The sequence below is a fragment of the Typha angustifolia genome, chromosome 1 (genome assembly GCF_048772165.1).
Source record: "Typha angustifolia cultivar Huaian chromosome 1, ASM4877216v1, whole genome shotgun sequence".
NCBI classification, from domain to species: domain Eukaryota; kingdom Viridiplantae; phylum Streptophyta; class Magnoliopsida; order Poales; family Typhaceae; genus Typha; species Typha angustifolia.
The window spans coordinates 5,240,376-5,256,397 of record NC_133239.1 but is presented as its reverse complement, the minus strand read 5'-3'; the positions used below and the strand labels follow the sequence as shown (position 1 = coordinate 5,256,397).

General features: G+C 38.0%; 1 protein-coding gene across 1 annotated transcript; it reads left to right on the top strand.

The window, feature by feature from the left end:
- The first annotated feature begins 765 nt into the window (after nucleotides 1-765).
- Nucleotides 766-15,819, top strand: LOC140776712 (trans-Golgi network-localized SYP41-interacting protein 1-like). Its single transcript, XM_073120566.1, has 8 exons — nucleotides 766-1,120; nucleotides 1,218-1,427; nucleotides 1,713-5,435; nucleotides 7,384-8,230; nucleotides 8,308-8,954; nucleotides 11,420-11,561; nucleotides 11,646-11,727; nucleotides 15,435-15,819. Exons 1-8 carry the CDS (start codon nucleotides 932-934, stop codon nucleotides 15,535-15,537), a joined length of 5,943 nt encoding a protein of 1,980 aa, XP_072976667.1. The 5' UTR covers nucleotides 766-931; the 3' UTR covers nucleotides 15,538-15,819.
- Nucleotides 15,820-16,022: the final 203 nt, after the last annotated feature.

Here is a 16,022-nt window from a genome sequence, read left to right as displayed (position 1 = left end):
AGTTTGTAAACTCAATTCACCTCCCATCTCGAATTGCTTAGTCAGGCCAATAAGAATTTGAAGTTTGTCTTCTACTCCATGTGAAAATTATTTTTCTAGCCCAAAAATTATTAATGAATAAATTCGGGCTCTATTATTATTATTATTATTATTATTATTATTATTTTTGCATGACTTAACTAGAGATGCTTATTAGATACTTGAATTTGCTAGTTTTGTTTTTCCCTTTTCTGAAATATTTTAGATGTGAATTTAATAAAATGGATGAATGTAATATCAAATTGTATTTGAGCACATACCATTTAACGGGTTGCAAATTTGTGGGTCGACGGGTCGGGCAAGGGCAACTCGACCCGGGCCCAATTGTATGGTGGGTCCGATGTGGGTCGAGCTACAAGATATGTAATTATTTCGGGTCGGATGGAGCTCGGGTGTACCAGAAATAAATCGGGCTCGGAATTAGATCCGATCCGAACCAGACCGGGCCCAACCAATGCTCAGGTCTCTATGTACAATCCCTGACCCGTTGACCATTAACACCAGCAGCCACTACTCTCTTCCTCTCTGAGCTCCAGCCAATTGTACTCGAATACGTTACACCCTCAAAACGGAACCCGGTGGGCCCCACCTCTGACGTGACTTCCACAGTCGTCTGGCGAGTGGCGTCTTCTCCTCTCCTCCTGCTCGCGAACTCCTTTTTGTAATTATCTGACCCGCACGTCACAAACATAACTCCCCCCCCCCCCCCACCCCAACCACCCTCCTGCCTCCTCCGCCCCTCCCTCCTCCTCCTCCCTCTTCCTCCAATTTGATCATTTTCTTCAAATCCACTTTCTCTCTTTCTCTCTCTCTTTCTCTCGCAGCGCTTTAATCCGTTTGAATCCTTGTTATTGCTCCGAAACGGAGATTGGGTTCGATTCTGGCGGCGCAAATGCCCGAAACTTCCGACTCCGATGCCTCCCCCATGTCCCCGACCAGCTCCTCCTCCACCTCTGGAGGCGGCGACGACGAGGAAAAGACGGTCAACGTTGGAAGAGTTACCCCCGCGGCCGCCGGCGTTGATCCGAACGCTTCAGACGAGAGCGGCAGCAGCGACGGCGTGCTCGTGGAGCTCGATCAGGTAATTTTTGGTCGGGATTCATGGTAAATGTGGGGTTTTTGTTGGGGGTCGGGGTACGTTTGTTGCTGAGATTGATGCTGGGGAAGTCCAAACGCAGGAGGCGGAAGATGACGATGATGGGGGGAGGGAGGAAATGTTCGAGGACGCGTCGGATAACCTGGCCGTTGTCGGCGGGCGGAGCGTTGGGCTCGGTGAGTCGATGGCGGTGATTGAGTTTGGAGAGAGCTCGGGAAGGAAGATAGCCGATGAACTCGTCAAGGTTCAGGTCCGGCTTGAGGATGCCGTAGCCGAGTGCCGGAAGTATAAGGTAAGATTGGTTAAAGTTGGATTTTAGTAATTCAAATTAGATATCGACTTGTAGGAGTAGATGGAAATACCTCTTTATGAAGGAAAACAGACACTCTGTTGCCTTAATAATATCACATTGGGATTTGGGAGACGACAACATTTTGAGTAGATTCTTTATCATAAAAAGGTTAAAATTTATTCCGTTCCATAAAAATAATGGAGCAAGTTTGTTTGTGGAACAAAGAGTAGCAATTATATTCTATACCTGATAAGTACAAAATATAATGCTCGTTGCTTGATTCAGGAAGAAAGGGAGGTGTTTGGAAGGGAGATTGTTGGTTTAAGGCGGCAACTTCAGGATATGGTAAACCAGCAATCGCAGCTTGTCACAAACAGTGATGAGGCACAGCGAGTTGAGGAGCGTGCATTGTCATCTCCTACGCCTTTGCATTCCATGTTGGGTGATTGCTCCAAATTTATCTGTCATTTGAAAGGTGTACTGGATGAGCAGGAGAATTTGGAGGGCACAATTCAGGAGCTAAATGCTGTCATTCATGCCAAAGAAGAGGAAATTACGGAATCTTCTTTGTCACGTGATGTTATTGTTTCCTACTTGGGTTCAATTCAGGAGATGCAGTCCGAGTCTTCGAGGGAGATTTCCAAGAGGTTGCTCTCTTCCATTGGAGAAGTCATTGGACAAGAAAATGGGTCTTTGGACGATGCTAATGTGGATGGAATTTCCCTTGTAGAGGAGAAAATGTTGTTGCTATTAGATAAACACAGACAATTATTGCTGGAAATCAGACAACTTGGCCAAGATTTGGCTGAGATTAGGGCTGATTTTATAATCTCAGGAAATAATGAGCCAATCACTGTTTTATGTGTTGCTCGAGAAGAATTGCTTGAGAGCAATAGGAAGCAAACCTCTTTTCATCAGAAGATGAACAGGCTCATGGAAGAAAACAGGAAAATAAAAGAGAGTTTAGATGCGGCTAATGCTGAAATAAGAAAAACGAAGATGGAACTTGAGCAAGCAGAGAACAAGTTTTTGACAACAAAAGAGAAGCTCACTATGGCTGTGACAAAAGGAAAGTCCTTGGTGCAATACCGTGACTCTTTGAAGCATTCATTGGCTGAGAAAACAAATGAGCTCCAGAAATGCATGCTGGAGTCGGAACAGAAGTCCAAAGCCTTGCAAGCTACTGAAGCCAGTGCTGAGGAGCTGAAGGTTTTGTTAGCTGAGAAGTCAGTTGAGCTTGAGAAATGCTTGGTTGAGTTGGAGCAAACATATGCTTCCTTAGAGACTATTAAAGCCAGTGCTATGGAGCTGAATGAAAGTCGCAATATTGTCAATTCTCTTCAGGAGTTGCTCTCACAAAAGGACAACATTCTTCAAGAAATTGAAAAGGTTATCTCTGAGGCTAATTTCCCACAGGAAGTGTTTTCGTCAGAGGCTGTAGATAGGATAAGGTGGGTCATTAGTCAAAAGGATATAGCAGAAATGATCTTCATAGAGCACCAAAAAGTTAGAAATTCCCTATGTTCAGTTGACCTACCAGAAACTGTTTCATCTGATGCAATAGATTATCAAGTTAACTGGTTGGTGAATTCATTCAAGCAGGCTAAAACTGATAATATCAAAATGCAGGATGAAGTTGCTCATATGCATCTTGTGGTGGCAACTCATGAATCGGAATTATCCAGAATGCATGAGGAAATTGACTGTTTAAGAGTATCTCTACTGGAAGAGAAACAGGAAAAAGATATTCTCCAAAATGAATGGGCTGAACTGAAATCCACATACGAAAACATTGCTGAAAAGTTGTTTCTGGTCTCTTCCGTGAAGAATGAACTGATAAAGGTGCCGGTAAAAATTTCTGAAATCACATTGGATGGTAAACCTGTTATGGAAAGCAACTCAATGATAGAGAAATGCATTGAACAGATCCAGAAAAGGATAAAAATCTCTCTTGCTGAGCAGGAACAGTTTGAAAGGCTGCAAATTTTATTGTATACAAGAGATCAGGAATTGATTCTATGCCGGATGATTCTTGAAGAAGAGATGGTTGAGAGGTCTGAGAGGATCAGACTATCGGGTGAATTACAAAGAATATCTGATGAAGTTACTAATTTGAGAAATAATAAAGACTCCTTACAGAAAGAGCTTGAACGAGTTGAGGAAAAATCTTCTTTGCTTAGAGAAAAGCTGTCAATGGCTGTGAAGAAAGGGAAGAGCTTGGTTCAAGAACGTGAAAGCTTCAAAAAATCTTTGAATGAAAAGAACTCAGAAATTGAAAAACTTATATATGAGCTGCATAAGAAAGATTCTGCATTAGTTGATTTTAAAGGGCAGATCGAGCACTTATCTGCTCTTCCTAAGCATATCCAAAATCTTGAGTCAGATATTGTTTCCCTACGGGACCAAAGAGAGCAAATTGAAGAGATATTGGAAGTAAAGAACTTGGAAATTGAGAAGCTAAAAGTTGAGCTGCAGTTGAAAGATTCCACATTACAAAATTTCAAAGAGGAGATTGACAGTTTATCTGCTCATCCTAAGCACATCCAAAAGCTTGAGTTGGAAATTGTTTCCCTACAGGATCAAAGAGAGAAAATTGAGGGGATGCTGGATGCAAAGAACTCAGAAATTGAGAAGCTAAAATATGAGCTGCAGTTAAAAGATTCTGCATTACAAGATATCAAAGAGGAGATCGAGCATTTATCTGTTCATCCTAAGCACATCCAAGAGCTCAAGTCAGAGATTGTCTCCTTACGGGATCATAGAGAACGGATTGAAGGGATATTAGACACAAAGAAGTCAGAAATTGAGAAACTAAAATATGAGCTGCAGTTAAAAGATTCTGCATTAGTTGATTTCAAAGAGGAGACCAAGCATTTATCTGATCTTCCAAAGACCATCCAAAAACTTGAGTCCAAGGTTGTTTCCCTACAGGAACAAAGAGAACAAATTGAAGGGATGTTGGATGCAAATAATTCAGAAATTGAGAAGCTAAAATTTGAGGTGCAGTCCAAGGATTCTGCATTAACTGATTTGAAAGAGGAGATTGAGTGTTTATCAACTCATTCTAAGCACATCCAAGACCTTGAATCAGAGATTGTTTCCCTACGGAATCAAAGAGAGCAAATTGAAGGGATGTTGGATGTGAGGAACTCAGACATTCAGAAGCTAAAGTATGACCTACAGTTAAAAGATTCAACATTAATAGATTTAAAAAAAGAGCTCAATAATTTATTAACCCATCCTAAACACATCCAAAAGCTTGAGTTAGAAATTGTTTCTCTACGGGATCAAAGAGAGCAAATGGAAGTGATGTTGGAACATAGCAAATATTTATTAAAAACATTGATTGAATCTATAGGGAAAATTGTTCTTCCTATTGATAATATCTTTGAAAGGCCGATTGACAAGGCTCATGCAGGAAAAGAGAAACTGCATAAAGTAAATGAGGAAGCTCCATTGCATGCTAGCAGGAAGTCTGATGCCCTTATAACTATTCAATCACTCGAGAATGAAGTAAGTAGAGCAAAAGAGCATATTTATTTAATTGCTGAAGAAAAGAAGGAAATGCAACTTGGTAAGGCTTCTATAGAGCAGGAGTTGCAGAAAATAAAAGAGGAAGCTTCTATAAGTGCCAGAAAATTAGCAGATGCCTACGTGACTATAGAATCACTAGAAGATGCATTGTCACAGGAGAAAAGGAACTTTTCTCTACTGGATGCTGAAAAATATGAAGCTGAAGCCAAGCACAAACAGCAAATAACCATACTGAATGCCAAATTAGCTGAATGCATGGAAGAGTTGGCAGTATCTCGTTCCAGTTTAGGGAGCCAGTCAGCTGAACTACATAATAATCTTAAACATCTTAAGATTCTTGTGATGGATGACAGCTTATTATCCTTGTTGACTGAAGAATTTAGGAAAAAGATCAACAGTCTAAGAAACATAGGCCTTCTAATGCAGAGTATGCATGAACATCTTTCTGCGAATCACACCCATCCTGGTTTGGAGGTAATTTGATTTGCTCATCATTTTGTATGACTAACTCTTATATAATTAGTTGTTTATACTATGCCTATGCTGACTGTTGTTATCATACTTGTTCGAATTTATTTTCCTATTCAAGCTGTAAAGCAGTTAAATTTAAATTAACAGAAATAAAAAGTAACTGAAATTTTGTATTTCTGGAACTCATTTTGGACCAACAGACATGATGGTAATTATGGTATGTTGCCACACTCTTTATCATTAACTGGTAATTAAGTAATTTACATAAAAGTTGTGAACTTGTAACATGTAGTCTGGATTTTGAAACTTATCTATTCATGAAGAAGAGAGTGTCATTAAACAATGGAATTAGTATATGATACTTTCATCTGTAATGTATTTCTTCTTCAGAAGGTCCTATATCTTGCTTATGGACTTCCATATTCATAATTTCTTTGCAAGCATTGCTGCCATATGTCTGCTTCTATAGTCATTCCCACTTGTGGTTGATAAGATTCATAGTCACTTCATCTGGTCTAGGTAATTCACAGAGAAAAGATCTACTGATGAAGGAGTTCGATCACACAAATCAACCATGTACTGGTGCCTACGATACTTATTGCTGCGTGACGAGTTCTTGATGTAATCTTGGTACAGCAAGGACTCAAAATACCTATTCTTTTGACAAGGCTAGGATAAACTCCTATCATAACCTGAACAATCTGGTAAATTGTGTAATTATTCATTTACTATAGGATTAGTTACTTCAAACTTTTTATCAGAAATATGCTATGGGTTGCACTGATGCCCGTGATGCATTGCCTTGAGTTCTTGTGTAAGAATGAATTAGAGCGAAGGCTGTAACAACATCTATGTTTCCATCTGGTTCCTGTGTCCATGTGAACCTTATGTTGATTGCGATACTATTATAGTAGGTGATGCCACAGAATAAAAGAAAGAACAAAAAGGTAAGGGCACAAAAAGAACTGATGAGCAAGAATTTCGTGAATTAAATGGGTATTTTATGATGTCATACACATATAACCATCATTAGAAAAAAATCAATAGATAGTGTGAGAAGTATTTAACAAGCTGCCATCCCTTGTGCTATTTCTAGATATCAGTCTGATATATACTGGATTTCCTTTTATCTTCAGGTAAAAGAAGAGTTAGTCCTATTGTGCGTCCTTTAACTCTTTAGAGCTTTATAATGAGCAATGAGCAAGGGAATTTAATGATTATTGTTTAGTCAGCCATCAGCCAAATTTATGCATATCTTTACCTTGGTATGATACTATGGCTATAGCGAGATCTTTACTACACCAATGGTTGTTTGACTTGCTAAAAAATGTCAAATGCAGGTACCTAGTATTTGCGTGATATACATGTAAATCCTATTTGGTTGAGCGACAGTTTGTGCTAAACAAGTATTGTACTTCTTTTAACTTTTATTTTATTCCTTTGGGAAATCTTCTGCTATTACTTCTGTTATTTTCTAAATTTGTTGTAATATTTATATACTAAAAAAACTGAAACAGAAAATTCCAAAATGAGAGCCTGAAACTAGCTGAAAAACTGCAAAATTTTCATTTTTTTGGGGGATTGAAACCTAAACCAAAAGTTTGAACCTTGAAGAAGAGAAAGACCCTTTAAATCTAAGCACAATAATGTGAAATGTATGCATATTATATGGAGACCAAAGTGTCATCTTGTATTACTTTTAATATTCTATTAATGTAAACCAACTTGTGCAACTAAGTTGAATAATACTATGCAGGCTTGGTACACTTCATCCTTTTGGTTTTCTTCCTTAGGACCTTTAGAAACACTACTTTCAAATTATCATTTATTTCTGGATGTCTTCTTAACTTTTAATCAAATGTTATCATCTTTCTAATGTTCTCCTGTTAAAATTCTGCTGAAGAACTTAGGCTGTGTAAAATTGTCTGATTATTCATTGTGTAATTTTCAGGTCCCAGATTTGATGAAGATTTTATCTATTCCAAATTATGAGAACTTTATTAAGGATAAAATGGTTCATAGAAAGGCAAGAATGCTAAACCTTGATGATTTTCCATCCTTTACTAATCTTGTTGAAGAGATAAATGAGCGAGACAAATCTCTTGGTGACCATTTTAATGACTTGTCCAGTTACATGGATGATCATATTGCACTTCTATCCCAAGCTTTGCAAGCAACAAGGAATGAGTTCTTTCATATCCTGGAACTTCAGGAATCCTTGAAATTAAATGTAGATAGGTTGGAAGCTGATAAAAAGGTTCAAGTAGCTAAACAAGTTTCTCTGCAAAAGGATTTGACGGCACTTTTGTCTGCATGCACTGATGCCATTCAAGAAATCCAAACTGAATTCCATTTTTTCTCTGATTTAGACTCTGCCTTAGAAGATGATATAATGAGTACTAGCATAATAGAATCAAAAACAGAACATGTTGTGTCTGGAACAAAGGAGGAAGATCCTGGTGAATATATTAAGGCAGCTGAAAGTTTGTTATCTTCTGCTAGGAGACTGAAGATGCTATCTGGAAAGTTAGCAGATGTTAAGGAAGGCTGGAGAGCATCTATGAATGATCTGAAACACAAATTGAAAAAAGCTGAGTTGACTGCTGAAACTGCTTATCGAGATCAACATCTGAATGAAGAAAGAGCAAGTTTGCTGGAGAAAGATCTTGCAACCTTGCAAGAAATTTCCAGTGAAATGAAAATCAAGATAGAGAATTATCAGGCTGGAGAGGATATCTTGCATGCTAGAGAGGAAGAACTTTTTTCACTGCAACACATTTTGACTGCAAACGATAGAGGTAACTTTCAAAACCTAGCTTTTCTTTCAACAAATATCTTTTTAATTCTCACCTTTCTTGACTACTTTTTGTTTCAGGAAAAGTCGATGCACAATATCTAGGAAAGAAATTGGAAGAACTTATTCATAAAGTAAATGAGCTAAATATCCCTTTCACTGAGCTGCTGGGTCAAGGCGTTCCTTACTCTAGTCCCATTGACAAGCTCTTCTACATTGTAGACATAGTTAATGAGCTGCAGCATAGAATGGATGCTTTAACTAATGAAAAAGCAGATATGCAGTTAATTATTGCATCCTATATTAGTGAGATTGAACATCTAAAAGAGACATCTGAAAACATTGATTCCAATTATCAGGAGTTAGAGTCAAAGAGGACTGAATTACTTGAGTTAACTGTTGGTCTGGAAAGAGCCATACAGAGATTAGGAGGAAAGGACTCTTTTGCTGGTCAGAAAACTACTACCTCAAAGACACTCTTATCATTGTTGGAGAGATTGATAATTGCCTCAAGTACAGAATCTGAGAATTTCAAGTCCAGGATACAGGAGCTGGGAGCTAAGTTGCAGGCCAGAGAAAAGTTTGCAGATGAGTTGTCAACAAAACTTAAAGTTCTTGAAGACTCATATCATGCTCGGCTTGTGCAGCCAGAGACTGCTAAAGAAAGAACACTATTTGAGTCAACTTCAGCAGCAGTTGGCTCAGAGATATCTGAGATTGAAGATTTGGTAAGACTTGTATTTTTGTCTTTTCCATTTTCAAAACATATCTGTTATATTTTATTCTGAATGCTTTTTTTTTTGATATTATTATGTTAAAATTTTAAGATTGAGTTAGTTGGGACACATTTATAGTTTGTTCAGGCTAACTAATATGCCGACTGGTTAGCCAACCTGGCTAAAGATCAAGCTTATTCTTATGTGTGGGACCATTCTGTTCCTTGTGCTTTACTAAATCTCTTGCATAGGGACATGTCAGGTAAGTATCTGCTCAGATACCTGACATGTTTTGCGCCCTTTTTTGTGACAATATATTACCTTCCTGTGTTACCCGAAAAAGTTTACATATTCCAGCAGAGGCAGAGTGAGAGGGATTTTGTCTTCACCTTTTGCATCCTTCCTTTTTGGACCAGTGGCGTTTGTGGTCAATAATGACATCTAGAAAGTGTTTCATTTTTCCTTTTTGTTTTTCGTCTGCACAATTTGTTACTTATGTCTCTGAACAATACTCCTTGTGGGAGGGCATTTTTAGGTGATGGTGCAGTCCATATCCCAGATATTGAGTTCTCCATATACTCCTAATTTTCCATCACTCCTTTCCTCTCCTTCCTGCACTTATATTACATCATGTCAGGATTAACTTTAGCAGTTTGTTTTAATCATTGCTTGCTATATTGTGGGGTGAACAATGTGACTACTCACAGCTTGCTGTTGGTACATATTGAGTATGAGATGTGTCTAGTGACGAAACTTGACTTTACTAGAGGTTCAAAGAGTTATTGCATCATAGGAAGATAGAGATGGGTAGATATATAGAAAGATTCATTTGCTGCCTGGCACTGTGTGCCCCGGATGGCACATCTTGTGCCGGAAGGTTGGTGGCACAAGAACACTTGAATGACACCTTATGCTATTATTCCATCCCTTTGATGTAGATTTCCACCTCTGTGGTCCATTATTGCCACCATTGTTTCCCTCCATCTCTCATCCCTCCAAGTGTCATGGTCCTTTTTGGTGGCCGGAAATGGTGAGGATCTTTCTTGTGGAGCTCGGTGGGATGGGGCTGCAGCTGCGGTGGTTCTGGCGGAGGTGGACCTGTCGAGGAAGGTGAAGTGGGTTTCAAGGGCGATGGTGGTGATGGAGGATGGTAGCGATAGCAGACGGAGAAGAGATGAAGTGGGAGGAGTGGTCGGGGTGCTGAGCGAGGTGTCCGGCGGTCGAAGGGGAAGGAGGTTGGTGCCGAGGTGAGGGCGGCAGCTGCGGCTAGAGTGAAGGAGGGAGGTGTATTACCGAGAGGGAGGTGTAGTATTGAGAGGGAGCTGAGGTGAGGAAGAAGAAGAAGAAAGCTAGAAGGGGAGGAGTGACTACAGCTAGTGGCCTCGGTAATAGCGCCGCTAACTGATGTGGGCTTCGGGGGATAGAGTGAGGGAGAGTAGAGAGAGAGAGAGAGAGAGAGAACTAAGGAAATCTAGAATTAGGGCAAATTCTTCCTCCCCTTGGGTGCTCACCAGACCTTATATAATAGCTATCCATGACTTAAGTAACTTGTCCTCCAAGTAAAACTGAAATAGATTAGACCCAACCTAACTAGCACCAAGTGGTGACATACATGACTCGACCTAACTAAATATCTTATGACTCGACCTAATCAAATATCTCATGACTCAACCTAGCCCAATACAGAAAATAACAATGCAGGAATAAAATAAAAGGACTCAATCTAACTATAGAACCCTCCAAGTCGGGTCATAACACCAAGCACTTCCCATTATGTGCATAGATGATAGCATTCTGTTTCCCCTTTTGATTGAAATAGATGGATAACAGAGACAACGTGTAAGTTACCACATTGGGTCAGGTTGGATATGGTTTTCTCCAATCTGAACCTGACCAAAATACCTAAACATAGGATTTTTTTATGTTATCTGGTCAGAGTTCGACAGATAAAGCTTATAATTAATATTCTCCTCATCCACTGTTCCCTTCTCTCTCCCTTTGCATCCTCTCTCTCCCTCCATGCCATCACGAACAATCCTCACTCGGCCTGACTTCGACTCTGCTACTCCCACTCTGCTACTCCCGCTCACTCTCTCTACTCCTTTCTCAAATAAGTTAGTTGAATGTTGTGCTGGGTGGAAAGAAGCATGCCACCAGCACAATATGTGCTGGCAGTTCATAAATCCTTAGATCTGTGCTTTCAATAGCTGGTTGAGAAAGTTAATTCATTCTATTAGAACGAGGATCCAAGATGAAAACTACAACTTCAATAGTTCTGTTTACATCTTTTGTCGTCAATGCAGGGTCCATATATAAATAAACTCATCCATGCTTTTCTTGTGGAACTTGTGCTGTAATCTGTGAACTGTTTGAAGCAACAACATATAATTATAATGTCTTAAATTTTAGTTGGCCAATTAGCAAGTAGTCTAATTTTAAACTGTGGTCATTTTTGACTTTATATGTATCTTTTGCAGGGCGCAGTGGGAAAATCCTCAATATCTCCTGCTTCTGCTACCCATGTAAGAACAACGCGGAAGGGTTCAGATGACCATCTTATTCTCAATATTGATCCAGAGTCAGATCGATTAATTGCTGCCCAGGAAACTGATGCTAAAGGTTGGACCTTTGAGATATGGTTTTCCTGATATTAGATCAATCAGCATTGTCTACCTGATTGGCTAATATTACTTTGTTTTACAGGTCATGTATTCAAATCGCTGAACACATCTGGCCTGATTCCAAAGGAAGGGAAGTTCATTGCAGATAGAGTTGATAGTATCTGGTAAGCTGTTAAACTTTTTATTCTATATCTTAAGCTGATGATTATGCCTAGTTGCTCTTATTTTAATGTTCAAGTAGAAAATCTAGGTCATGCCACTAAAGTAACTATCTAAAATGTCAAACATGACGATCGGCCATTTTATCATATATTGTTTTAGTATCAATTAGATGTCTCCTCCTGTGCAATTTTATGTTCTGCACAAAAGGAAACTATTAATTGGTGTAGCTGTCAAGTAGGCATAGCAGACATTTTGAGGCCCTTCTCATTATGGGCAAATAACAGCACCTGTGCCACTAGTAACAGTGCCAGTAATAGAACTCACTAGTCTAAATATCTTCTGTTGTTGATTCTAATCATTTTCCACTTTCAAACTTCTCTAGGGTCATGCAATCTCAGTGTGTAAAGGTTAGGGTAGGTGTGTGCACCGAAATTTGATTAGTAAAGGAATGTTGGTAATGAAGATCAGGATATAGAATGTTATAATGCATCCTTTTGGAGTAACTCTACGTATTTTCCTGAACATCCTCATCTCAATGACACTAGTTTAAATATAATCATACATTTCAAGTTCTCAGCATTCTGATCCATAGAAAACTGATGGTCTTATAGCCGTCTTATATTATTTTCCTTTCAGCTTAAGGGTATACGGCAACATACAACACTCTAGATGCACTTCTCCATGTTAATTGTTTTGATCTAATTCTATGCACAATATCCTAGACAGTCTTCTCCTTGTGTTGAAATATTGCTTTGGAGTAAGGAAATAACTTGGTGTTCAGCCCTATCTTAGATTCATCAACTAATAATATACACCACAGAATCTCATAGCAAATATCTCTAGTTAATTCATCTATAACTAAGTGTAATATTGGAAAGAGAATAAAACCTAGAAATAAGGAAGAGGACCTTCATTACCTTCTCTTCCATCCAAGACTTCAATGTTTAGTATGGCTTCATATGACTCTTTCATAATAAAAATAGGGAAAGTCCCATTACCACCCTACATTACAAAAATATTATATTTGAAATTTGTGTTTCATTATTTTCAAAATACTCGAGACCACTATATATCATATTTGGATAAAGAACATGTAACAGAAGAGAATCAAGAATAGAATGTTATATTTTAATTCAATTTTTGAATCATTTTCCTAAAATGTCCTTATCTCTAAATTTTATCTCCATCTCTCTAGCAACTCCTCATCATAGGAGCACTGTAGCATGCCTGTTGGACTTGTAGATTGATGGTAAACTCTTGTTTCCCATCTTCACTTCTATCTCTCCCTCTCTCTCTTTCATGATTTTCATCTCTCTTTCCCTCATCTCTCTTTCCCTCTATCTTCTTTCCTTTATGCATTATCTGGACCTTGGGCACAGTTACATTGAGCAATTGGATCAGAGCAGATATATTCTCTGCTTGAGCACAGAGATTACACTCTTTTTTTCCAAAACTAACTAATAATAGGGTGTGTTCAAGTACCTTTGAAAAATTATATGGCTTGATTTGGAGATAGTGAAAAGGTTGGTTTCAACTTTCGACTGCTGTATTGCTATAATGTTACTTGGACTTGGTAAATATAGAAATCAGAATATCAGGAATACTTCATAAAAAGTTCTAAATAACTCTAATTGTTTATAAAGTTCAAAACCCATTACGTTGATAAAATGGTGCTAAAACACTTCGCAACTCAATATAGAAAACGAAAACCCCATATGGTAAATACATAATACATGCAAGTTTTCAGATGACTCAACCAACACCTAAATTGTTATACCTAGAAAACAATTATGAAGTTTTGAATTCCTCCATTGAAATGGCAAGGTCGACTCACCCATCTAGAGCCTTTTGTGACTGAAATTGTTCTTGCTTTGTACAAGTGGGTTATGTCAATCTGAGGGTCTTAATCTTTCTTACTGACTTTATTTCCCAAGACTCAGTCCTTGATGATGCATTTAATTATATTTTCTTAACATGTTTGAGCCATCCCAAACCAAATTTTCTCGAATGTCCAATAATGTGCTTAGTCTACTTTTCTTGCAAGTTGCAACACTACATATCCTTCTCAATTTTTGTTGTTTCTTCGTCATATATTTATCAATGTCTGCATTATAGTATCCAATCATTTGGAAAAAAATTGTACAAACTAAGTATTTGCTGTCGCTCTATATTTCTATATTTGTTTCTACTCTGATCATCCTACACAAGTGCAACATCTGACCAATCCCTCAAAGTTAATTTTTTGAACAAGGTAACGGGTGCAGTTACTTTTCATACATCAAGTTCTTCAACTTGTTTTTTTTTTCCTTTTCTTTTAACAGAAGTTGCATTTTATAAATCAAAGTCTTTTCCATTTAATTAAAAACCTTTGGCTCTGTTTTTTTGGAGATTCAAGGTGGAATAATAGGTCTATTTCGTTATCCTGTCAATTAGGCCTACTTTCTGATGGAACACAAGAGAAGGGATTTGGAATTTTGCAAAAACTAAGGGGCTTACTTTAAGATAGCCAGTTCAATCAAAATAGCAGGACTTTGTTATCCTCTTGTTTCTGCCTCTTTTAAGATAAAACGATGGGAACAGTAAACTTTAATGGAAATAAACTAAAGGAAAGTTCAAAGTTGAGCTAGTATTCCTGTACTTCAGAGGAACCAAGTAACATAGGTATGAAAAAAAAAAATCTTGATTATTTTGTCCTTAAACCAAACGAAGCCTTTTCTGACAAGGTTCTTTGCAATATTTCCGACGAGGAGTCTTTTGCTGTGGTATAAAAAGTTGAAATTTATCATTTTGAAGGACAAAAAAAAACATTCATCATGAGTTGTTCCTTTTGCGCATTGTTGATTAGTTCCTCTGTGAAAACTGCAAATGGACTAGAGCTATCAAAATAATCAAGCCGGCTTGAGCTTGGTTTGATAAGGCTCGACCAAGCTCGGCTCGTATTTGAACGAATCAAGCTTGATCAATTAGATTAGGCTCGAAATTAATTTCAAGGCAGTCTTGAGCCACAGGCTGGCTTGATCAAGCTCAGCTTGATAAGGCTGGATTTACATTTATTAATATAGCTATATTATAAATAATGAACAAATTTCAATTTGGTTATATGTTTGATTTAATTATATTAAGTGTAGACAATCCAAGATTTAATTCAAGCTAGATTCAAGTCAAGCTTTATTGGAGCTTGATTTAGACTTAAATTAGGCTTGATTTGAAATAGGCTTAAAATGCTTATCAAGCAGGTCGAAATAGGTTGGAGCTCGGGTTGAGTTCAAAATAGGATCGAATTAGGCTCTAATTGAATCTAATCAATTTAAGCTTGATATTTTAGGTTAGGCTCAAAACCAATTTCAATCCAAGTTTGAACAGAGCTCGGCTCAATTACACCCTAAAATGGACAAGGACCGCAGATCCCTATAGTACTTGCATCTATGTATATATTCAGTAGAGCCAATAGGAAAGAACAAAATCATCAACCTACCAGAGGAATAAAAAAGACTCTTGAACATCCATCTTCTCAAACTTCAAGTAGTTTATGTCAATAAGGCTGAGCCAAGTCTGTTTCTAATTCTGTTCTCGATATTCATACATGAAGTTGTGCTTGTTAAGGTTTTGCTATTACTCAATTCAAATTTTAAGCTTTTACTCAGCAAGGGATCAGATGTACCTGTAACTGAAATAGATAAAGTTGCTTTATCTCTTTTTTTTCCGGCAGGGTTTCCGGAGGTCGGATGCTTATGAGTCGACCAAGAACAAGGCTAGGTCTAATAGCATATTGGCTCGTCTTGCATCTATGGCTGTTAAGTACCATTTTGTGAGATCAGCCATTTACAAGCACCTTCTACATCTTACAAATGGCATCATAGAATGTACAATTATGTTCTTTTCATCAGTGTTCCCTTTTCACATAGTCATCAAGTCATTCTTTTCTTTACCCTCTTTTGCCCACATGTGTATTCAATTTTTTTTTTTCTACAGTCCATGCAAAAGATGTATGTTTATAAGAATAACATTCTTTCTTATTACGCCCAACCTGGAGTATATTTACAAATAGCAGTGATTGATATAAATTTTTTTGAGCTAGAATTTTGTTTAGAGCTAGACTATCCAACAAGATGGTCAGCTAGCATTTAAAGAGATGCAGTGAATTTTAACTTCTGAAGTGTTTAATGCCACGGTGTGGTTGTTTCCAAGTTTGCAACTCAGACACAACTTTTGCAAATGATGGTGGTGGATAGCTTCTGCCAGAGTTCAGCAAACTAATGATGGAGGTCAGCCCCCCTCCCCTGCAAGCAAGAAAGCT

Bases quoted from the DNA above. Each gene is read 5' to 3' on its own strand.
- LOC140776712 (XM_073120566.1), top strand. From the start codon at position 932: ATGCCCGAAACTTCCGACTCCGATGCCTCCCCCATGTCCCCGACCAGC. The intron at 8,231-8,307 runs GTAACTTTCAAA...TTTTTGTTTCAG, and splicing joins TTTGACTGCAAACGATAGAG to GAAAAGTCGATGCACAATAT. The intron at 8,955-11,419 runs GTAAGACTTGTA...TATCTTTTGCAG, and splicing joins TATCTGAGATTGAAGATTTG to GGCGCAGTGGGAAAATCCTC.